The sequence below is a fragment of the Panthera pardus genome, unplaced genomic scaffold (genome assembly GCF_024362965.1).
Source record: "Panthera pardus isolate Hobbes unplaced genomic scaffold, ASM2436296v1 HiC_scaffold_22, whole genome shotgun sequence".
Lineage (NCBI taxonomy): Eukaryota > Metazoa > Chordata > Mammalia > Carnivora > Felidae > Panthera > Panthera pardus.
Genome location: NW_026526788.1, coordinates 36,619,469 through 36,644,169, shown reverse-complemented (window position 1 = coordinate 36,644,169; position 24,701 = coordinate 36,619,469). Strand labels below are relative to the sequence as shown.

Below are 24,701 nucleotides of genomic sequence, written 5' to 3'. Positions count from 1 at the left end.
AACTTGGTCAGCTAATCTATTTATAACACTTTGAAATAGGACAGTGTATATTTAAGTGTATACTTCCCTGCAAGGGGAAGTTTTTTTTAAGGCATAATTTGCATGTTGTTTTCTAATTACAATTTGCCCCAATCAGGATGTACTAGACACACACTTTATTCAAACACTCCCATGCATTCTGGTAAAAGCAGACTGGAATCATTTCCAACTGCTGGCATTTTTCTTTTTCCCCATTCAGGTAGATCCAATTCTTTCTACATAAGGCTGCACGTGGAATCCACTTCCATGTCTTTACCGATGTCGTGCAGATGTTATGTTTGCTTCTGCATTGGTTACAGGTGTCGTGTACCATTCCTTGCAGTAATACATGTATATATGTATGTTTCTGGATGCATATAGGGGTCCCATTAATGCTCTGTCATGTAATGGAAAATTGGTGTAGCAATAGGTTTAATAGACCAATCACATTCAATGTTGACCATCAACAGAAGTTTCCAAGGGGCAACATTATTAGGAACTTTGCTTCAGATGAGAAGCCCATGATGGCAACCGCATTATACACGCCCAGCCCTAAAACCTAGATGTGCTTTGATTTCTGCAACTGGGAGTATGCCAGCCTGGGAATTGAGAATCAGAGCTTTATGATGGCATTATCCAATTAAATGTTTGGGACTCTGGACATCAGGCTCTAGACAACATCTTTGGGAAAATCATTAGACTAGTGGGCCCCCTATAAAATTAACAGTACAGTGTAGCCTTCAAGGTTTTATTCAGAACATGAACTCACAACTGTATCTTCTTTGTTTGTTTTTGTTCACTGAGCAGTATATTAATTAATCCTGGAAACCATCTTAAGATCCAAGAAGGTACTTTAGGATTTTTCATCGCAAGTGATGCCAAAGAAGTTAAAAGGTAAGAGTTTATATTCATCTGTCTTCCTTTCTGGTCCAGCCACATATGTCTTGATCCACCACAATGGGCATAATTTCAGTATGTATAGGGCCCTAACCCCTAAACTTCTTAACATGTCTGTGGGTATCAATGGTGCTTCGTCTTAAGAAAAGGAGACTGTGCTTTCAAATGCTTCCATGAGCTCCTCTTCACATCATTGATTCCACATCTTTCAACTGGAATAATAACATTTTAGAACTAGGAGGGTCTTGTTAACCGTTCCTTCATTTTCCAAGGGAGGAAAGTGAGTCCCAGAGAGCTGAAGTGATTGTTCGAGATCATCCAGATTCTTGATGACCCAGAACAACATAACACAGGACAACTGGTTCCTTGTCTAGTACCCTTTACCTAGTATCATCCAGGAAAATTTACTTGAGATTTATCAGCTTTCCACTTTAAGTGCCGAATGGAATCTCAAAAGGTTTGGATTAATTTCAGATGAAATACTAAACTGGCTGTATTTCTGTTTGTGGGCTACTAGGTAAGTAGGCAAGGTTGTCAGGTTCAATTCTTAGGCCTCTGTAGGTACAGCCCACGATTTTATTGACCTCGGTGTTTTATGACACTTTTATCAGTATCCTTAAACCTGTTTAAACAGCTGGGAATCATAGGGCTCTTTGGAGAACACCATGGAATATCATTATATTTGCTTCTATCCTTGATCTATGAAAAATTTATGAGCAGAAGATGTGACTCGAATGGCCAGACAGGTCACTCACTCTAACAATAATGTTACACAAACTATTTAAAATAGATTATTACTTGTGAAGGTCTGTAATTATTTATGTAAGCCTATTGTTTTCATTTAATGAGCTTCCACTCAAAGCCAGGCCTGTGTTAGGTATTCTACATTCTTGTTAGTCCTCAAAATAACTTTGTAAGGTAAGTCTTCTAAAACCCTCAGGGCTTTGGTCTCCTCATTGGTCAAGTTGAGATAAATGATTTATCCGAGGTTATAAAGCACAGAAGCAAGTGGCAGTGCCCAGATGGGAAGTGGTCTTTCCTTTTCCAAAACCCACACTTTCTACCAAATTTAATGAAACTAGCAAATTCTTATGTAGAGTTTAATATGTGCCAGCACTGTTCTATGGACCAGGGACCCCAAGTATTGATGAACTCATTTCATCCTCTCACCAACCTTATGAGATAGGTATCATTACTATTTCCATTTTACACATGAGGAAACTGGGGGGCTGATTGGGTAACCAATACCCAAAGCCCTACTGCTTGTGGGTAGTAAGGCCAGTATGTCCAGTGCCAGAGCTTATGCTGTTAATTATTCGTCATGATGTGATCCTGGCATGCCGAGCACAGAACTATATTTGATAACTGATGTCTATTACTTTCTGCCTCTTCACCCACTCCTACAGTCTAGCCATACTATTTATGAAAGATTTTAGGAGGAAAAATGGGATGGGGAAGCAAAAAAACAAAAACAAAAATTCTTTAAACTGAGCTCTCTAATGGCTTAAATTTACGTCTACAAGTTGGGAAAGAATTGCCATTATTCAGATGGGGACAGGAAAACCTCATCCAGTTCATGGATCCTGACTGTTCTTCAGGAGTACCTCAAGAACTGGGTTCACCTGAGAGAGGAGAGGAGGCTGGTGAACAGGACTGAAGTACCCCTGCCCACATCCCCCCGGAAGAGAAGGCTGTGCTCACATCCAGAATGTGAGACACAGAAGCAGCATCTCAACACCACGTATGGGGAGTGGGGGGCTGGGGAGCACAGCGGCACCATAGATCACGTGTACCTCCCAGATAGCAAATATAACGTGAAGCTCCCATTTGTGTAATTCTATTTCCTATTGCATCTCTTGCTAATGAATGTCACAAATACCAGGCAGTCCAAAAAACAAATTACCTCCTATATTAGGGAGTGCAATATGTCTCATTTCAGTGCTTTATGGTGTTCACAAATACATGCTGACACAATCAGCAACAACAGCAGCCTGTAATTTTCCGTGGTGTGTGATGTGTCAGAGCAAATGCTGTCAGTTAGGGGACTTCAAACAGATGAAGACGGCAGAAAACCACAGAAAGGGCCTTGGAGATTTGAATGAAACTAAACAAGTTTTGTAAAAATGGAAAAGTTGATTATGACGATCTAGTATTGAGTATGCACCCTCTCCTACAAAAAAGCCACAAAAGAAGTTAATGGATTTTTAGCTCACAGAAACTTTCAGATGCAGTGTTTTAGGAACAGAGCAGTGAAACCACCATTCCAGCCTTAGGCCACTTTGGGATGGGCATTCAGTCACTTGTCCACTGCTCCTTGCCACTGAGTATTTTCCTTTTTAAATAATGTTGGCACATAGTCTTTGATGTCAGGGTCACAAAATGGTGCCTCGTTGACTCGGTGTGGCTTGCAGACAGGCTTCATTTGATTCATAATTTTAACAAATGAATTATTTGCCAAGCAGAAGACACCATCATCCTTATTTAAAAATCCTTATTTCTGGTTTCCCCTGAAAAACTTGCAGATCTGGCATTACTTGGCTGCATTCTCATACTCATTCATGCATCAAAGGTCACTCACTTTCTAGAACACTCTGTACCAGGTGCCAGGGAAGCAGTGGTGAACAATGAAGTCCTTGCTCTCATGGACTCATGTTCTAGGGAGGAGAGAATTACAGTTTTGTTTGTTCATGGTACATTAATCAAAGAACTAGTGCAGCCAGGTCACTGATTTAGATTGTGCGCAAGTGAAGGCTGCTTGGAAGGAGTGACATTTGAGCAGAGGTGGAGGTGATGGGAAAGAGTCCATCATACGGAGATGGGAAAGGAAGAGGAGACAAAGTAGGGACAGTTTTGTTGTGTGTAGGGAGCTGAGGGAAGGAAAGTGTGTCTGAAGGAGTAGTATGGGGAGATGAGGTAAGAGAAAAAGGCAGGGCTGGCTCCCATAGGACTTGATATGTATGGGTCAGGTTGTTATAAAATGGAGTCACTGATGGCTTTAAGCTGGGAGTGATGTAGTCTGATTTACATCATTGAAAGGTCTTTCCTCTCCATTATAGAGAGTGGGATGTGGGGTAACAGGAGTGGGAGGCCCAACAGATGGAGATACTGCATAGTGTAGGTGAAGATAAGCTTGGGTAAAACTGGTGAGTGGAGGTACAGAGAAGGGAGACCAGTTCAGAATATATTTTAGAGAGTCTATATATAGGACCCGCTGGTAAACTGCATATAAGAAATGAGGGGAAAAAGAGGAATCAAGAATGGAGCCTAGATTTGGAGCCTATGAAATTGGGTGGGTGCTGGCTTCCCACTTTACTGAGACTGGATTTAGCTGGAAGAGGAGCAAGTTTGGGATGTAGGAAATTAAGAATTCTATTTGGCTATGTTAAGTAGACAGTCAGCTCTAAGATTCTGGAGTTTGGGGGGAAGATGAAAGCTGGAGGTGTCATTTTGGGTGCTATATCAGGGAGGGTCCTGGCCAGAAACAGGTGACACACCTAAATGAGAAAAGGGAGGAGAGTTTTATGAAGGGAACATAAAAAGTTGTGGGCAGAGGGTTAAGGAGAACCAATAAGGGATGCAAAAGCACCCCGGAGCTGGCAACAGAGTGGAGCCACTCTCAGCCCTAGATCTGCAGAATCAAGGGGAAGGAGAGTTATCAGAACCTGGAGAGAGAGGCTGTAGTGTAGGAAAGGCCACTTGGCAGGAGCTGAGTCCTCTGGAATATAGAGATGTGGCCACCACCATTTCATGGCCCTGCAGGGAGGAATTCCTCTCTTCCCATCCTCCAGTTTCCAGCTGGCTCCTCCCATTGGCTAAACACAACAGGAAAGCAGAGGACAAGGAGACCCTGAAGATCAGCCTTGCAGGGTGTGGATCCGGTCTTCTTGATGATGTGTGTGTCAAGGTCACCAACACAGGGCCACTTGGGGAAGGGGTGGATGAGCAGGAGAGGAAGTGGGGAGGAGAGCAGAGAAGGTTGAGGTAGAAGGAGGGGATATGGAATAGATCCTGAGGTGTGTGAAGAAGCCCCTGGCGTCCGTGGCCATGGATTTGAAGTGAGATTAGTCAACACAGTTGTGTTTCCGTTCCTCAGTTCAGCTGCTCAGGTGCAGGTGTGCAGTAGGGTGTGTGCTTTGCCAGGTGAGTGTGAGAGAGGCAGAGGTGAGTGGAGAAGACAGTGGTGCTCTCAAAGAAGTTCCACTTGGCAAAACTCAGCTGGAGCTTAGCTACGGTGCTCCCTCTGGTTGGGAGATATGTCTCCAGGTCACAGACCAGAGACCCCCCCCCCCCCAACGTGGCCCCATCTCAGTCATTAGCTTTACCTGTTTGGCCCCCATGGGGCCACTTTCAGAATCCACTTTGAATTTGTGAAGTAATCAACTTTATCTTCTCAACAGTCCACTCAGGCTCAGCACGGTTTCATCATCTCAGCAATAGAGATGTGTTTAAGACCATGGACTTTAGGACTAGACTGTGTGGACTTGAATCCCGGCTCTGTGAGACCTTGGGCAGGTCACATAACCTCCCTGTGCTTAAGTTTCCTATACACTTTGTAAAACAGAGATAATAATCATGACTCCTTCAAAGGATTGTTTAAGGATCAATTCATTGATACTTATAAATGCTTAGAATAGTGCTTGGCCTATAGCCTTGCCCTACAAATGTCTGTTATCATTGTTATCATTATTATTATGTATAGGAGCATCAGATAGGGAGAGAAAATGGCCAAAGGATGTGGACACAAAAAGGCTTCCTCCTTTCCTGTCATTGCCTTTTCAAGGCAGGTCACCATTGATTGGCTTCTTAGCCACATTGCCACTTGCAGGGCAAACAATCAGCTGCCTTTTTTCTTTTTCCTTTTTTCACAACATGGATGAAAACTGGCATTTAGGGAAATAGTGAGTGAGATGCTGGGGTGGAAAGAGCACTGGGCTTGGATTTAGAAGTTGACCAACCCCAGCACAGGATACCTTTGGGCAGGTCGTGACAACCTCCTCATTTTACAGATGAGGACACTGAGTCCTGGAGACTTCCAAGATCTCTTCCAGATCCCACATTGGTTTTCAGCTGGTGTCAATCACGTGTACAAATCCTGTGAAAAACATGAAAAGGAACCTGGGAATTGAATCGCCAAGAATTGTGTTTCTTTCTGTATAGTCTTGGTCAAGGGAAGACCATGTTTATCCCTGCCATTCAATTTCACGTTGAAACCAGGGATTTTGTTAGCTCCCATATCCGGAAGCTTGTAAGGCTGTTCCAGTGAATTTTGTCCCAGTAATCCCCCGTCCTGAAAAGATGTAGGCCTCCAGTGCTGTTCTTCTAGGTCCTATGCATTCTATACTTGAATGATCTTGGTTTGTCGCTTGTCTGGACACAACCAATGTGCTTTATAATCACAACTTGACACTTAAGTCAGATGAGGGGATTTTCTTATTGATTGCTGCCTCTGGGTATCCAGCCCTATAGTGCCTTCTGCCCACCCCATTCCAGTGCTCGGTTGAGCTATGCTTCACCGTGAGAAGCAAACCTCCATTTATTTTGTGTTCTTGGGGCCGAGAGTATGGGAGTTGATCGTTCTAGCTTGGGAGCAAAGTATGGGCTATGAAATGCCAGAAGAAATTTGACAGAGGACCCCCTTGACCCATCACTTTTGTATTTCCCCCTCCACCTTCCTCCTTAACCTCTCTCACTTTGAAAAGAAATATCCTTTCAGAGGGGCAAGGCTAATGATTTTATTTGACTGTGGAACTTTATCTTGGCTCCCCCTTCAATAAATATCTGACCAGACGGCAAGGGTTTCAGAGATACATTCCACTTCCCCACCAAGGGCCTGGGGCTGGTTGCCTACATGCTTTGATGAGCAGCCCTGAAGGCTGTGCTCAAAAAACGAAGGATGAGCAGGCAGATGCAGGGGGTCACCTCAGCAGCCATTCACCCCGTTCCTGTTCAAAGAAAGGTTTATTAAAAGAAGCACGAACTCCAATTGCAGAGTCCTGTGTTTGAAATAAGAGGTCTTGCAACAAACATTTCCGTCTGTAAAAGTCTAAACCTTTCAAAAGATGAAAGGAAATTAGTGCTGGCGTGTTTCATTAATTTGGCACCACGGTGGAGGAAATGTGGTATTCATTTCATTCGGGTGGATTATGAAATGTGTCAGTTTTTCCATTCTCTTTCTCCAGGGCATTTTTTTACTGCAAGGCCTGTCATGATGACATCACAGATCCCAAAAGAATAAAAAAATGTGGCTGCAAACGGCGTAAGTAGTGTTTCTTTCCCCCTTCCCTCCCTCTTTCCTTTTCCCCAAATTTGTTTCCCTTCTCCTTTTCCTAGTAAAGAAACACTAAACATCAAGAGGTTTCTTGGATATGTTTATGTTTCGCCCAGCAGTTTAAAGAGACATGGAATAAATACTTGTCCTCACTTTATTAGAGCAAGGATGAAAAATCACCACCATCAACACCTTTGAGTGAACCTAGTGCCTAATCCCCACCTCTGGACCTTAAAGGGATGCCGAGGCGCTTGTGCCCACTTGAACATACTCAGTACAATATATGAGAAGGAGGACTGCTAAGACCATGGAAGAGGGAGTATTTTTTTGCATAGTGATTTCCACTGGATGGGGGGCCACCAAGTGTAAACACGGGGACTAGGGCTGAAAGGGAAACCGAGTCTGAGGACTGTGTCTCCCAAATGGGAGCTGCTGCAAGGTTTGATACCAAAGTCCAGAGTTTTCACTTGTGGTACCCTCCAGCTGGCTTAGGAAGAGAATTTGACCATGACCAATCAGCTTTGTTTGCCATTGCTCCAATAACCAACCTCAAACTCCATTGCTCCTTGGGGTAGACTAGATTGGTCTCCTTAGCTTCTAGCATATCCTGTCTCAAATCTCTTCCAAAGCAGCTTGCCAGTGTGACCTCTTGAGAAAGATATGGTAAGTCAGGAACGTTGGGTCGTGAGCTCTCCAGAAACCAGGACCTAAAGTGGATTTGCCTTGAGAAGGCCGTGCCTTTTGCAGTAATCATGTTGCATTGCCTAATAGAAATTGTTCATGGCCGTAAAGAAAACAATAATAATGATGCCTTCCTTCCTATGGTGATTTAATGTTTTCAGAGCTCCTTATTTATGATCATTATTTTCTTTGATCCTCACCATAACCCTGGGTAATTGTCAAGGGATGTTATTAATTCCATTTTACAAAAAGAGGAAACTAAGGCTCCAAGTTTAGTGGGAGGATGAGATTGCTAAGAGTCACACAGACCCAACAGACCAGGGCTCAGGCTCACACAAAAGCCTCTCGATGCTGTGCGCTCAGTGCCCTAATCACATCTGCAAGAGAGAAGGGCAAGACAATGACCTTGACTCTGATGAGTAGAAGCACAGTTATGAAAGATTGCCCCATAAAATACTTTTTTCACAAGCAGAAACCAGATAGAAGAGCACTATTCCTGGGATAGGCCAACCAAAGAGGGAGCTTTTTTTCACTACACTCCTAAAGGGGATACAGTAATGTAAACCAGTAAGATATAAATATCATTCTGCTGAAGCACGAAGACACTCGAGCTCTTAGGCAAATACCCATGGGAGCACTCTTGGTCGAGAGCAGATTCTGTAGAAATCCTCTGAGGCTGGTTCCCAAGTTTGGGGCAGTTGAGGCCCACTGTTTTGCTTTTTCCATGGCCCTGTTCCCCCTAGCTCTGACACCTTACTAAGATGAGTATTTATTGATGTCTCAGAAAAAGAGATCCAGACAAAAGTCTAGAGGTCTAAGAATTCTCTGATTCTGACAACTTAACAGGAAGAGCATCTAAGGCTATTTGTAGGTCCAGAACAAACCCACCTCACTTCCAGTCCCCTGGACTCCATGATACAAAAGGCCCTCCTTACCAGGCCATGCATCCCAGCATGGTTGGTCGCGAACACAAAAACACAGCTCAGCTGACCAGGCATCCCTCAGATTTTTTCCATCAGAGGAACATGTATCCCAAGGTGGAAGTAAATGAGAACAACAAATACAAAATGGTTAACTGCATTGTAAGGAAACTTTTGTAGTAGAGGAGGTTGGGAAATGCAGGAGAGTGTCAAGGCCAATAATCCAGAACCAGATAATCTGTCAAAGAACCTGGTTCCACGGGGCATCACTAAAAGTTACTTATTGATTAGGCATCCACATATTTTTGAGTACTTTCTTTGTGCCAGGTGCATGCTTGGTGCCAGGGATGGAGGGGTGAACAAGATAACATCGCTGTTCTTCTGAAGCCTTTACAGTAGTACATGGAGACAAACAATGATCATAGAAACCATTAAATAGATTCAGGTAGAGTCAAATGCTATGAAGAGAGAGGAGACTGCCTGAGGGTATGGGGAACCTTGCAGGGACGCTGCTTTAGCCAGAAAGCCTCCCTTGGGAGGTGACATTGAAGCTGAGACCCTGTCGAGGTTAGTAGAAGAGCAAGGGCAAAGGTCAAGAGGCAGGAATAAGTTTGAAGTGCTGAAGGAAGGCAGGAAGGAAGGAAGGACGGAAGGAAGGCAGACCAGTGGGGCTGGTGGGGCTGGGGAGAGAGCAGAATGAAATGAGTTCAGAGAGGAAGACGGGGGCCATGAGGAGAAACCTGGGTTTTAGTCCTGTAACAGATATAGCCTTTGGAAGATTTTGAGCAAGAACTCAATAGCATCAGTTTCTATATTAGATGACCTCCATGGTGACTGGACAGAGAGTAGACTCTAAGAAGGCGAGGGTAGAAGGCAGAATGATGGAGAGAAAGTGTCTCTGATCCCTGCTCTGATACTGGAATGTTCCTCGTAGGCACTGCAGAGGAACTCAGCAGAAAGTTTTTTAAGTCCCTAGAAATGAGGATTTGGCCTCTAGGTTATTTTTCCACCCTGGTTCCAGGCAAGCACCCAGCAGCTGACTTTTAACTTCATCCTGGAGGGAGAGCCACATAAGTGTTTGAAATAATTTTATTCTCTTCATTCCCCTTAAAGCTGGTTCCAGCTAGAGAAGGGTGTGATCTCTCACCATGCATGGCATGGATTGCTTCAGAAATACTGCCTCTGAGCTGAGCCAGCATGACAGGGGTCTTGCCCCTGTCTCTCTGTACCCCCTTCCCTCTTGGGCTCATCTCATAGAGGCCCCTGGCTGTGAGGTTAATGTTTGATAACGATCAAAATTGTCCAAATATTGTTCTTCCTAATTAAAAGACCATAGCCGCCTGTGTTACAGAGGGCAGGATGCAGATGTGTATGTGTAAGGAGTGGTCAGAATAAAGTGAACTATTGAACACGGACCTCCCCATGCATACCAGGCAAGTCAGGAAATTGGAGAAGATAGGTTTTTGTTGCAAAGAAACTTTCAAGAGAAGGAGCTAAGGTTGTGAATAATGCATCGGGGATGGGGGTGGGGGTGGGGTGGGGGTGGTTCCTGTGCCTTTGAATGCACATTGCCTGGTGCCCCAAGTTGGAGAGGGCAGCTCACCCACACAGTCATTTGTCCAAACCTGTTAGGCCAGGTGATCATAATTCACCCTGGAACAAGGGCAGAGCTGATGACATGAGGGCAGAGCTGATGACAGTCAGTGGTCTTTATCCACAGCTTCCTAACCCTCCCCTCCCAACCTAGCTCTTCCCCTCCCACCCCCACCCCCACCCTCCCCATTCACCTTGAACATTTCATGCCATACTATCTGGAGCAATCTCGAGTGTGGGCATTCCATCTGGAAATCCTGTGGTAGTATAGTTTAACTTTTGCATTTCTTTCTATTTCTTCATAGCATTCCATCAAGGAAGAGAGTCAAATTCAGCTGTCTGGCCAAGGAGCAAGCTCTCAGAAACTACTATTTACCCATTTTCTTCTTCTGTATAACAAACTTGGTCTAATGATTTACATTTTTTCCCCCAGCCTGTAAAAGTTTGCCAAAGGGTGGACTCCTAGGGGACAAGTCATGTCTGAATTGATGTGTTTGAAGGAATTTTCTTGAACTTCTAATCATTGACATATTTTTGATTTATTTTTTTTCCTCTTTGCTGCCTTGGAATACGGCCCCTACTCTATTTTAACTGCACACTGGTAGTGATATATTGTGAGTAAAACGGGTTCCCAGGAGCCCGGAGTCCAGTTCCCCCTGTCTTTCTCTCTAGAAGAGATACTTCTTTTATTTTCTGTACAGTTTCAGTTTCTTTTTTTCTTTTGGTATTTATGTTGCATGTAGCAGTGACATCATGCCCCAACTCCCTCATCCAACATGGTCTGCAGAGTAGCCTGGAGCTGGAGACCCCTGAGAGCAGGGAACCGCCCTCCGTTCATCTTCCCATCCCCCCAGCCTCTTGCCAGCTTCTGGCACTGTCTTATTTTTCCATTTGAAAATAAGACCTTGACAACAGTGTTTCTCTTGAAGGCCTTGTCTCGGACCTTTAGGGGACGCTGAGTAGGCTGAGGTAATTACCACTATAGCTGTAGACGCCTCGTCAATTGGGGGTCATTGTCATGCTTGCCTTTGATAAATTTTATCTGGTCTCTGCTACTGAGCTTGAATTCCTATCCTGAAGGAAACACACATGCTACATATATATTCCTGTGTTGTGATATATATATGATATGTACCAGTACTTTATATGTAAAAATGAACATTTTTATATATAAGCACAGAAATATTTTATAGAGAGAGTGATGTATTTATTATAATATATGTACCTCTCTATATGAGAAAGTGCTTGCTAAAGAATTAATTGGACATCAAACTTTGGGAGTGTAAGTATCTTAAACAGTCTTACTGGAGACAAATATTTCCTCAGTGGTAATTATTTCCTACAGTCTATGAAGTTCCCTTGCTTTAAAGTTTCTCTTTCAATCAGTACCCACTAGGACATACCCAGTTCTTCTATGGGTGTTAGGCATCTTGGAAGATCCATTGACTTGTTTAAGATGGAAAAGATGACTCAAGGAAAGATGACTCAAGGAGAATGTTCCATTTCATTAGTGAGCTATATAGAAGTCTGAACAAGTAAACGTTAAGTCTCTGAGCCTCTAACTTACTCACAGAATAGGACCCCTCTCACCCACGAGATGTGGCAATTTTAGGGCCAGGGTTTCTATGTGTGACTCAAAGCAATGCTGCGTTCAGTGGCACCAGCAGTGAGCATCGTCGGATCTTTACACATGCTCATGAGACTCTCCTGAAAACGGGACCCAGCCTGCAGACCAGTTGAATCCAATGGTCCTGGAATTTGGAGATGTCTCAGCACTCAGAACTCTCATTGCCTTTGTACCATGCAAATGGGTCATCTGGTTCTGGCTACTCTTCAGAGTTTGAGGGTACAGAATGCTCAATGTACAAACAAAACAAATGAATGACGTCTTCAGTTCATCGCACAACACTGCCCAAGTTGACTGTGTGGCTCCCTTCATCTGCAGAACATCTGGAAGGGTGGCTCGAAGGCATGTGCCACTTTCATACCTGCAGAGGCACCTCCTGTACCTGGTGATCCTTCAGAATCAGACAGAAAACATGATGTCAGTCAACAAACAACTCTAGTGCCAAATTCCTCTGCCTTCCGCAACCACGGTGTGGTGTTGAGGGCAATATCAACTAATTCGATATACTTAGTGCTACTGACATTAACTAGCTTTTTCTTTCCCCTCTTTCTGATCTTGGAAAACCACCTGGAAGATCCTTCTTCTCCCTGCAGAAGCCAATAGGAGGAATTTTGCATAGTGAAGACATTATTCCTCATTTACAGGACTGGAAAGAATGCTCTCTGATTCCCAGTATCACATCAAAAAAATGTCTCAAACGCTGTGCTTCAGTGGACTTTTTGTTCCATGGTACTTTTACGTATCACTTTAGCTGCTGCTGAGCATACGAAGAGCAGCCTCAGGGTCAGGCTTCAAATTAATCCTTCCTTCATTGGATTGATTTTAACCCTGTGATTGCAGCCTAAAAAATATCTATGAAATGAAAGGCAGATTATCTCTTTTTTCCTTCCACATTAGTCTTCCTTTGAATCTGCTCCATTTGAACCTAAAATACTTTTTCTCCAGCAGCTGGAAAACTCTACCTGAACCTCTCAGTCCAGTGCTGCTTTTCCTGCCCCTTCCAACCCACCCTGGAAATTAAGATTCTGCAATTGGAAATTGGCTGACAATTTGGTCGCTGATGCGGGAGGCAGATGGTGCTGAGAACAGGCTGGAGTCCAACTCCTTCTTCATTCCAGGCTTGGCGCAGAAGGGCTAGCCAGCAGAGAACCTGAGTTTGACAGCTGATTGTCAGTTTGACACAAGGACAGAGCAGTAACCGAGCCACATCTACAGCAGCCACTTCTCTACAGGTTTCCTTTCACATGATCACGACCTTTGAAAATATAGGAAAAGTGCTCCAAGAGTACGTCTGAGCCATCTTCCATTTTTAAACACTTTAGGAGTAAACAGATAGCTTTGATGATGTCCGTTAGGGAAATACTTGTATTTTATCTCTACAAATAGCACTAGGAAGTCATAATGGAAATATTGGATGAATATCCACTTCATTGTGGTGAAGGAAAGCATATAAAAGCTTTTTCTCAAATTGTAAAACTGCTAAGACAGGGTTCTTTGGAGGAAGGTGAGACCCAGGGTCTAATTCTTGGCAACAGAATTAGAATCTCTTTGAATCTGTGGCACTGGCCCAAGAACAAGAACCTTGTGATGTGGGCCAAAGAGAAAACTGAGTCCCCAGAGGCTGATATTTCTGCTTTCCCAGAGTTAAGGTGGCCTATGGGGCCAATTAATTGAACATAAAGTTCCAAAAGCCCTAAGACGGAATGACAAGTAGCTACAGTATTCACACCTACCAGAGACACGCTCTTGTCTGTTTCCTGTCTCAGGAAGCTGCAGCAGAGCTTTGAGGAGATCCAGCCAACTGGTGCTGAAGTGGTCCCACTCTGCTGGCCATGGCTACAAAGCCAGTGTGTTTGCAAGCTGCTACTCTAGACCACTCTGGAACCATCTCCTAGAATTCACTCATCCCCCACGGCCCCCTAAACATCCACTGTGATTTGTAAGAACCACTGGATTGAAATGCACAGATTTCAACTGTTGGAGACACACGGGGTCCCCTTTCCACTCCCTTTCGTAGAAAGGCCAGCTGGTTCAGGTGATCTGTCGACTAGCTGCTCTTCCACACAGATCCACTAGATGTCCTCATAGATCCACTTTGTATTATTGAAATCCTGGGGAAAAGTCCCTTTTCTGAGGACTGAGATTTGGGAAGAGAGCATTGGGTGACTATGTAAAAAAGAAAACCAGCAAACGCCAAAGGTGAGAGGGCACTTTATGTGTCCAGGGAGTAGATTAAGAAACTTACTTCTGTTTTAAATAAATACCGAAACTTTTAACGTTGTTCTTTGAAACCTAACCTTGGTAGTTTTAAGTGGCATTCTGATATCTGAAATTAACCTTCTAACCTACATCAGCTCCAGAAAAGGAAACAATCATGGAGAAATGGAAATAAAACACCAGTGGTTCTGAGTATCCATGATTCACTAAAACAAACCTGGAGGATTAGGAAACCAGAGAGAGTTGAAAGGGTGGTATTTTCCAAATCAGGAGGTCCAAGACTTAATTTCGATATAATTTTATTTTACAACTTGAGAGTATAATTTTACACACAGAATGCCCACATCTTCTGAAACAGCTACCACTAAGCAGGGAAATCCTCAAACGTTTTTAGTTAAAGCATTTGTTCATGTTCATGACTCGTGTAAGGGCACAGCAGAAGGCTCTTCCTGGCTGGGATGCATATCCGTCAATCCTGATGAATCACTCCACCAGTAGGGAGGTCAGATGGGCCTTTCCTTTTAAGAAGGGGGACCCGGAAGTGTATATAGGTGAAGACATCTGAGGGGCGGGGGTGTCCATGAAAATGGACTATTCCAGAAGTAGAGCGAGAGCCACCCTCCCAGTCGGTGGCACCTTGGTCTAGACATTGTAATTCACAAAGGTTTGTCAACACATGGGGCTCAATCGTTTTTAACTGTTTCTGTCTTGTCTTTGAGCCTCTCATTGATCATTCTTGCTGGGTTTTTTTGTGGTGGTGCTTGTGTGTCTTTTGAGATTTCTATTTTGTATTTGGTGTGAGTGTAAAAATGATGACTGGGGAGGAATGACGAGTAATAGCATGTTTGCTTTTTTTATGCATATGCTGCTTTGGAATGTGACTGCTTATAATTAACATTTAATCTTCTTATAGCAAATGGTTTTTTGCTGCTTCGATTACCAGTTTCAGCCTGTTCCTGCATGCTAACAATATGAAATTTTAGAACAATGCATGGTCTCCAGAACAGCCAGCAATAACAGTTGCAAACAGTTCCTGAGAGACACTGGGTTGAGGTTCTGTTTCCTCCCGAAGCCCTTATCAAATACGAGGCTGAAAATCACCCATTAGGATGGATGGGCTTACCTCTGACAGAATGATTTCAAAAGTTATCCCGCCTCATTCTCCCTCCCCTTGTCCTTAAAGACGGGTATATGGAGAAGAACTCTCTTTCCCTATAAATGTGTCAGATTCTATTATTGTGTATGACCCAAAATGGTAGTATGGAAATGAAAACCAGGGACTGCTGCTAATGAGAAGCATAGCGTTTCAGAGTTTGATGGGCTTCTCTTCTGCTACAGCATTTGATTAAATTTTTTTCAAAACAATTTATTTACAGTGAAACAAAAAATCATCTTTGTTTCCCTCCTCTGTGTAAATCACAAATCAATATTTCCAGTAAAAGAACTAAGCAAGAAACAAGTGAGCGGTCTACAAGTTGTACAACAGATCTGGATGCATGTAAAATAACTTTATTTTTATGTCTTCCGCTGAAGACTTTTTCCTCTTTCTTGACTTAAGCTACTACTGTCTGGGGTATCTGGGCATTCACACCATGCCTTCTAAAGTCTTCCAATTCAAATGCTATAGTGGAACTTTTTTTTTTTTTTCTTTTCTTTCTTCCTTTTTTTTTTTTTTTTTTTTTTGTAAAAGCTCAGCTCAGGAATGATGTGCCATGCACTGAAGAGGGCTGGGGCTGCATGGTGATGATCTGAACGACCAGCTAGTGAGGATGCTAAAAGAACATGTCACTAAAAATGGGAGCCAAGTTTACAGGAATGAATCTCTCATTCATCTCCCCCAGTGCCTGTTCTTCACAATCATAACGTTACCCCTGCTTGACAAATATACTGTATGGCAAGTCATAAAGGTCTTAGAACAGGACTTGACCCATTTGAGAGATTTAAACCCCTCTTCCTGGTGACTGTAACATTCAAAGAGGGCAAAACCACAAGCCATATTTTAAAGTAAGAGTGCAACCATTCTCCACAAAGAAAAAGAAAGAGGGGGGGAGAATGACTTTTAAAATGGAAGGTGTAGGCGCGGGGAATAACACCTCTCCAGTTCAGCCTTGCTATTTGGCTATGATGCTTGGAATAAACACAAGTTATTCTCCAATCCTGTGAGAGAAGCAGGCTGGGTCATGCTAAGTGATAAGCAAACACGTTTGCCTGTTGTAGCATCAAAATGAGGCACAAAAAGGCTTCATGGACTGAAATATAAATTGGCTTGAAGGATAAGGGTGAAGTGTTTTTGAGAACCACTGCAGTGATGTCCAGCAAGTTTTGTAGGTCAACACTCAAGCTGGATCCCCAGGCTCCTACGATATCAGTTTAGAAGAGCTATCAATGTTACATGTAAATATAAGTAAGATATTTTACATGGGACCTAATCTCTTACTTCATGTTTTATAACCTCTGGTCTATTTTGGCCGATATTTCCTATATTAGAAAAAATTATGATTAACCAATAACCCGATGGCTTTCTGAATTTTGGGGGGGGGGTAGGGGAGAGAAAAGCAGATGCGATTTTCAGATTCTCCCGGCTTTAAGCAGAAAATACACCCATGAGTAGCTAAATGCATTCCAATAGACCAACATCTCATATGCTTTTGGTGATTTCTTATTTGTGAACTGCCTTTAATGTCAAATACGCAGCGTTAGCCTTGAGTAGCTGCATTTCTTATATGGACAGATTTGGATATTTGTTCTGTCAAGAGTAAATTTAAATTCCTGTAGGCATCATGTAAACTCACTCTGGGGAAGTTCAGCAGAGGCATCCTCAGATTCTATATTAACATGTAATCGTTTCACATCTAATTTGATGAAAGCTTGTCCTAGGCTCTGCCTAATGCCCAGAAATGGAGGGAAATTAGAAAGCCTACATATTACATATTTTGCAACTCGCAAAAACCATTTATTGTACCAAATAAGCAATTAATTGATTGGCTGTGTGTATATTTTGACCTCCTGTATTAATTGCGCCAGGGGAAAAATGTCGGTTACATTTTTGCTGTCTTCTAACGTGTTGTTCTTCTCATCCGAGAACCCGATTGTAATCAGCCATGCCCTTTTCCTGTAGTCACCCGCTTTACCTAGGGGAGAAAAATAATACACAACAGCCTTGGGGAACTATAAAGGCAATTTATATTTTCGCTGCTGTTTTTGATGTACAACCAAACTGTTACCAGCAGTCACTCTGCATTTTTTTCTGGGTCAAGACTGTTAATGTGAACTAAGACCTGTGTTAAATCCCTTTAGCTCCCTTCCAGCTGCCTTGCTGTGTGTGACCTTGCCATTAACTACCGCTCTTCCTCTCCTCCCATCCAACCACATGGTTATAGCCAAGATGTCCATCTACAAGAGAATGAGACGGGCATGTTGTTTTGATTGCGGACGTTCTGAGCGTGACTGCTCGTGCATGTCAGGCCGTGTGCGTGGTAACATGGACACCCTTGAGAGAACCTTCCCACTTTCTTCTGTCTCTGTTAATGATTGCTCCACCAGTTTCCGTGCCTGTAAGTTTAACCCCGACACACGGAGTTCCATGTCTGTGCTGTCTGTGGTATCATCCCCGTCTTGTGTCGTGCCCTGTGGTTCTGTGAGTCTGTGGAGCTGATGTTTTCTTCCCAGTGTGATCTTGTGTGGTGACTGATATGTTGTCCTCTCTGCCTGTGTCCCTGTGTACATGCTGGGGAAGGCTCCCTTCCCATTCTGTTAACTTGTTGTGCTTCTCGTACTGGTGTGCGGAACTGTGATATTCTAGTCTAGTGATATTCTCCCTCTCTCTGTCCTTTAAATAAATATAAATGGAAATTAATGTGACAGCAAATCAAATACCCTATGACTACAAAGATGTGTGGAAATGCCTATCTTCATATTTGGGTAAAGGCTCTACACTGGATTGGGTTGCAGGGAGGAAGGAGAGGAAACACGTAGAGAGAAGAAACCAATTCGACCATTCAATTGCTTTTAGTGAGCTTAGATCATTTCCAAAACACAACAGGGATAGGATGAATGTGGATTTCCTTCTTTCTTTCTTTCTTTCTTTCTTTCTTTCTTTCTTTCTTTCTTTTTTTCTTTCTTTTTTCTTTTACCTTGTCTTTTTAACCTGTATCTCATTCTTCCAGTGCCAGATTGTGTCCTATGTTCTAGGAACAAGTATTCTAAATCTGTAAACCTATATTGACTGATGAAGTCTAGGGCTCTTCTCAGATGACTAGTTCAAAGGATCATCATTTTCCCCCAAATAGAACCCTCTGTTGAACTAAGGTCTCCTGTAGCCATTGTGATTTCAAAAAACAAAACCTGTAAGCCGTGAACCGCCATGATTTCCCAGAGTCCTTTGCACCAGGCTTTGAGGTCAGTCTTCTTCGTCACTTACAATTTCAGAGGTTTTAAAGAACTGGCCAAGGTCTTGCAGCTGGCAGCACTGAGATACACCAGATTTCTGAGATCTCCCTTTTCCTTGTTCTTCAGCGTGGTCTTTGCCAGTATTTCACTGACATGGTTCATGGGTGATGTTATTGGAAGCTCCAGTCTGTACACCGAAATGCGGAGATATGGGTCCTCATCTAAGGGCAGAAGAGGTTGTATTTCCTTGTGAGGACTTAGATGTCTTCAAGTGTGGCTCTAACTTTATTTTCACATTTTTGGTAGCATGAGAGGTAGAAGATAATTCTGTGTTCTGTACTTCATCCCTTCCTCTTGAAAGCACCCGACACATTTATTGGTAACCATATTGCCACATGTTCTCTCTCTTTCTCAGTGCCCAGAGCTGGTTGAAATAAACTTTCACCAGCAGGAGTAAATTCATGTTGACAATAAGGGGTTGAGGGAAAGGGAAGGGCACTTCCCTCTTGAGCATTTTGCGAAGAATTTGCTGATTCACCTGCGTGGGTGTTGAAGATGGTCCCAGCATGGGGTGATTGTGGGACAGTGATCCATAGAGGCTCCCAGGGCTGAAGGAGTCCTGACTTCACTGTATGCCCTGGAGCAGTGTGCCATGTCAGGTGCTGGTGTTTGAACCTGCTGTTCAGGACTGAGGCACAATCTGTGCATTGAACTGTTTTAGAAGGTATTTGGGAAAGTTGTATCTAGGACTGAGCTAATCATCCTTTATCTTTCATGATTCACTATTCTTCCAGACCAGTGCCAAGAAACAGGATTCAGTTTTAAAAGTGATACCTAATGGAGGTCGTATCGAGAGGGATTTTGGACTGTGCCAACCACATTAGCCTAAAATCCTAGGAAGAAAGTTTCCTTTCATACAAATGCCACAGTGTGAACCTTTACCCCTTTATTCTCATTGTGAGAATTCTTGCTAGTTCCCATGACCCTGCAAGGTGAACTTGGTCACAACCACACAAGGAATTTGTTGGTCTACTATGTGTGGCAAAACACTGGGTTCAAAGACAGGAGCTAGTGGGGGAGGAGCAAAGGAGTGAGCTATGGTGGCACAGTTTGGCCACATCTTTGACTGATGGCAGCAAAAGTAACCACCAGCCACTGGGGTTACCCGTCTGCCTAAGGCACCACTTTTTCTGTGTTCAGATAACCACTAGGCTCTAAAACCTTGGCTAGAGAGTCAGTGGAGAAAAGGAAGGAGCCATTCGGGCTGTATGCGGTCGTGTCTTGGCACTGGCCACCCATACCAATCACAGCAAAATGTGTGTCCCCTGTGTGGGGCTCATGATACCCAGTGTGTGTAATTTCCATTTCATACAGGAGAAACCATAATTGGAGGGATTTCTCAGCTCTGCAACTTAATCCCAGCATTGATGGAGGCCAGGGGAAGAAAAACTTAGGGTGGGATTGTCCCATCCTCTCAGAAACATCCTGTGCGTGAGATTGTCGTCCTTCCCGCCCTCCCAAATGAGCCCCACCGTGGAAAACATGGAGCTCTGGGCTGTGTGTTGAAGCCATAACTGGTACTGACAGCTCAGGGGTGGGGTGTGGGGGTCGCCTCCTCTGATTCATCAGTCTTCCCGCCGTCCTCACACCATCAAACAAAAGAAGATTTCATCCACCCCATGTGAGTCCTCGCACCTTTGACCATTAACAATAAGTTAGGAAAACCCATTCCAACCTGAGCCCCTTCATGCGCCCACATAAACCCTTCTTCTCCAATTAAAAAATGTCTATCTCTACGCAGAACTCCACTGGCAGAGCTCCAATAGCAATCCCTGGGCTTCCCTTGCTGGTGGTGGGGCTGGGTGGTGCCCGTTTGACAGAGCTGGTGGACTCAAAGAGCAGTGGCGAGAGTGGGCTTTTCATTAAATATGAGCAGATGTGAGATGTAGAGGGTTTGACAATTAGAAATGGCAGGAGAAGGGCCCTTGAATCAAAGTGAGGTCAGATGGGCGGATCAGATTACTTCTCTTACATTCTTTAGTTGTTCTGAAAATCATTTTGAATTAGTGTCAGCAGAGCCCTGATGGGTTTTGCCCTTTGTCTTTTATGCTAGGGCCGTATTGTTTCCCAAGACACTCATTAAAGGTCATTATATTATTATGGAGCTTTGCTTTGGTCGCAGTTTCCCAGTTGAGCCAATGCTCTTTGGAGACTGCCTAATTCATTTCTCTTTTGCCTTTAGTCTCCCTCCTTGCTGTTTTTTTTTTTTTTTTTTTTCCTCATAAGGGGAAAGATTTCCGTTTTCAAGGGACGTTAAATTGAAACACAAAGTCCCATTATGTGTTTTCTGAAGTGGGGAGAAAAGTAGCCAGTTCCCAGAGGAGTAGTAATATATTAAAATGTTCACACAGTTTTAAAAATCTGCCTTCTAACAGCAGGGCCTGCTTGCTCGGGGCACCTCTCCTTGGAGGTGTGGCCCATCATCGAGGATCTGTTGTTGCAAAGTCACGTTCTTTTCCAACAGTTGTCTTCTTTTGAATTCGAGAGATGTAAGGTCAGACTGTGCAGACAGAAAGATCTTCAGAGAAGGAGGACTCCTTTACAAAAGGCGTAAAAAAAACAGTGTCAGAAAAGTAAAGCAAATAGTGACCAGCAAGAGTTCATCCAAGACTATGTTTTCGACAAGACTGAATTGTTCCATATGGTAGGCTAGAATCGGTGCACAAAACCTCATTTTCTGATCATCCTGGTTTTGTTTCTATTCCGGCTGATCCTGGGCAGAAGAACCAGAAAAGGACACCAGAATGAAATGGGCCCAGAGTTTTTACAGAGTTTATATATATATATATAATATATATACATATATAATGTATATATATATATTATATATATAATATATATATATACACAATATATATGTATACATATATATTATATATATATAATATATATGTATACATATATATTATATATATATAATTATGTCTAGCAACATACACACATACACACACACGTAAATATAGATGTAAGTTCTAATCAGGGCCATTTTCCCTCCATACAGGTTTATAAAGTAGTGGTTTTTCTCTGTTCAGAATTTATTCTTTTATTTCAGTCTGCCTCATGTGATTGCTAAGTCTAATAGAGAGGGACAATGGAAATTATGATGCAGTGTCAACATATAGGACCCTATTGATTCAAACCTCCTGAGACCTGTGTGACACAGTGCTGGCCACAGACCGTCAGCAGCCCTGGCACGAACAAATTCATCATGTGCTGGAAGAGAAACAGATCTTTAGACTTGCACTTGGAAATAGTTTTAGCTAAAGTACACATGCGATCACTCACACCCACTTTTCAATCTGCTAATAGTTTAAACCTGCGCAATTACGTACACCCTTTTGCAAACTACTGTAGCTAATTTTAAATGGCGTGTGACTTTTATTTCGGGTATAAATATAATACAAGGAGGCATTCAACTCCAATGGTTAAGCTGAGAGGACAAGTCCAATACCATTAGGTTGAAGGGATACATACCAAAATCAGTTTAGTGTAATCTTGAGTCTTGTCAGATAATAAACAAAAATCAGCTTATCCCGAGTAGCCTTTGGTTTGTACAGGCAGAGAATTAACATTGTCAATAGAACTAAAGTCACTCGAGTGAACTAATGGCATTTTGAAGTACATAAAATCAGATACGAGGGCAAGGGGTGGAAATAGCTCTAGGAAAATGTCTATAACAGGACACACCCTGCACGGACAGTCTCCAATGCCTGTTAAGGAGGGGTTTGAGTTAATAAGCTGTATTTAAAAACCAACAGCCTATCATTATCTGATTCTTTTTGTGTGTAGTTTTGGGTGACTCCCTCAAGCTCCCATCAAATTGTATTTGTAAATGCCTCCTATGAATCTACGTTTACTTCTGGTCCCTGAAACTGAAAACTCTTCCCACCACAGCCATCAGTGATAGAAAGATAGAAACAGGAGAGTCGAAGGAAACTCAGCTAAACATAGTATTCCATGCATTCTTTAAGCCCATTCATTCTGCGTCTGTAATTTCTATTTTTCTTGTGCATGCTGGTATGATCTGTCTCTCTGACTCTTCCTTCCTCTACCCCTCTCCTTCTCTATACCCATGACAGTAAATATGGAAGCAGCCTTTGGATTCCTCTCTAGTTCTTTGTTACCCCCAGTGCACACTCCCTGGTTTGGCCATTTGCACTTCATTGCAGTACGCGAAAACAGGAAGGCAACTAGGGCCAGACAGCCATTTAATCCTTCCAGGAGACTGACGATGTACCTGGGAGGGCGTCTTCGGGCACTTTTGTTGGTAGCAGGCAAGGTTACAGAAGCCAGTGCCTCTCACTCGATTTTGTGGTAGCCACCTTTAACAATGGGTTGATTGGGAATATGCCTTCCACGTGCTTCCACAGTGGTCAGTTCGTTAAATCAGCTTTGCAAGGCAAGAAATCATACATGGGCAAAATTTCCTTTGCAAAGAATCCTCTTCAAATGCCTATCTTTAAAGGGTTTCATTCATAATAAATAGATGCTTTCGTTAGTTTGGTGTCAGGTGAAGCAGTTGACTTGTACTCGGGGACCTCGTGCTTCTCCCACAAAAGGTGTTGTTGAATTCTTTATGCTAAATATTCTATGAAGAACCACTTCATACAGATAAAGGAGAGAGGGAATATTCGGGCAAAAGGCAGCCAACTTTTCAAAAGAAATACTTTGAAACAGAGTTAGGGGACAAGAAGTAGAAAGGTCAGAATGAGGAAAGATGGAAGGGTCCCTTGTGTGTCCCTCTGTCACTTGGACACCTCCCTTCCCAGGAGTACGACACTTTAGTAAGTGACTCAGCTCTTCAAGGACAAACTAGAAACGACGTTGGCATGCCACAAGTAAGCTGAGCAGAGGTCTTTTTGCAAGGTGACGTGGAAATTATGTTTGCAATTTTACTCAGGACAGTGGCCGCTTGTCACGTTACTCAGCCTGACAGCCCCTACCACCGGGCAGCGGATTCTCCATCTTCCCTCCATGGTGGAGGACAGATGTGGCCAGTTAGCTCTCCATCTCCCTCCCTCCTCCACTATCTCGGGCGACAGATGCCAGGGCCAGTCCGCCTTTCACTTGAGCTTTCTTGTCAAGGCTCTGCCTTGAGCCCAAATGCTGACCTTTACTGTATGAAATAAAGTACTGATGAACAAGCAGAGGTTTGAATTGGAGCAGGCTTGGAGCAAATGTCAGGTCCATCTCTGCCTCCCTCCTCCACCTGCACCAGGAGCCCGGATTAGACCCAGTCTGGAGTTTGCAGTGCCTTAGGCTTTATGGGTCTGGGGAGACATAACTTATTAACAAAGAGTTATTAAATTTTTATCAATTTTACAACACAATGTAAATGCCTCCTATGAATCTACATTGTATTCATTATCATTTAAAACGTTAATTAAGTCAAAGTTGCATTTAATTTCTCTCTAAATGGGCCTCTGGGAAGAGGCTTTTAGAAACATCTGTGGGAGCGTGCGGCTCGTGGAGACAGGGAATCCCCCAGCCGGTGTTCAGGATAGGCCCCTGAGTTGATTGCCATCGCGTGTCTGCAGTTAATTTGTTGTGATGCGATTGGGCATCGTCTCAAATTAGTATCAGACCAATAATGGTGTTAAGTCACTGAAGAGAGTCTTGTGGGGCGGCAGCATGGGGCCCCACCACACCCTGCCTTCAAGTCCCATCCAGATGGAAACAAGCCCTAGATGTGCAGGTCTCCTGGTCTCAGTCACGCCTGGGATTCCCCCTCCTTGGATGGTGCCCATCGCTTCACTTCATCTGAGCTGGACGTTTGTCGTCTGGCCCAACAGATTCAAGACATTTGCCTGCATGCTCATAGGAAAGATCTTAGCATTTGGGATCTTTGATTCAGGTTTAAGCCTAGAAGCAATGAGCATAGGGGGAACCATTTTCAGAGGGGAGTGGATGTGGAGATTATAAACAGATCAGGCTTATCGGTGAGGAGAGAAGGGTGAAGCTTGCTAAGGTGTGCTGAAAAATTCTTCTCCCTTTTTGAGAAGAGGTTGATGCTTTTGTCTTATCCAAGTAA

General features: G+C 43.3%; 1 protein-coding gene across 36 annotated transcripts in view; it reads left to right on the top strand.

Moving 5' to 3' along the window:
- KCNMA1 (potassium calcium-activated channel subfamily M alpha 1) overlaps positions 1-24,701 on the top strand; it is a 722,982-nt gene that overhangs the window by 584,617 nt on the left and 113,664 nt on the right. For 17 of the 36 annotated variants that reach the window (XM_053909602.1, XM_019444667.2, XM_019444671.2 and 14 more), the window contains 2 exons: positions 826-912; positions 7,095-7,171. In XM_053909602.1, coding sequence (XP_053765577.1) covers positions 826-912; positions 7,095-7,171 — 164 coding nt within the window. Of the gene's footprint in view, positions 1-825; positions 913-7,094; positions 7,181-10,982; positions 11,225-17,601; positions 17,776-24,701 lie in introns of those variants that run through there. The other 19 variants (XM_053909597.1, XM_053909605.1, XM_053909598.1 and 16 more) reach the window with 4 other exon arrangements.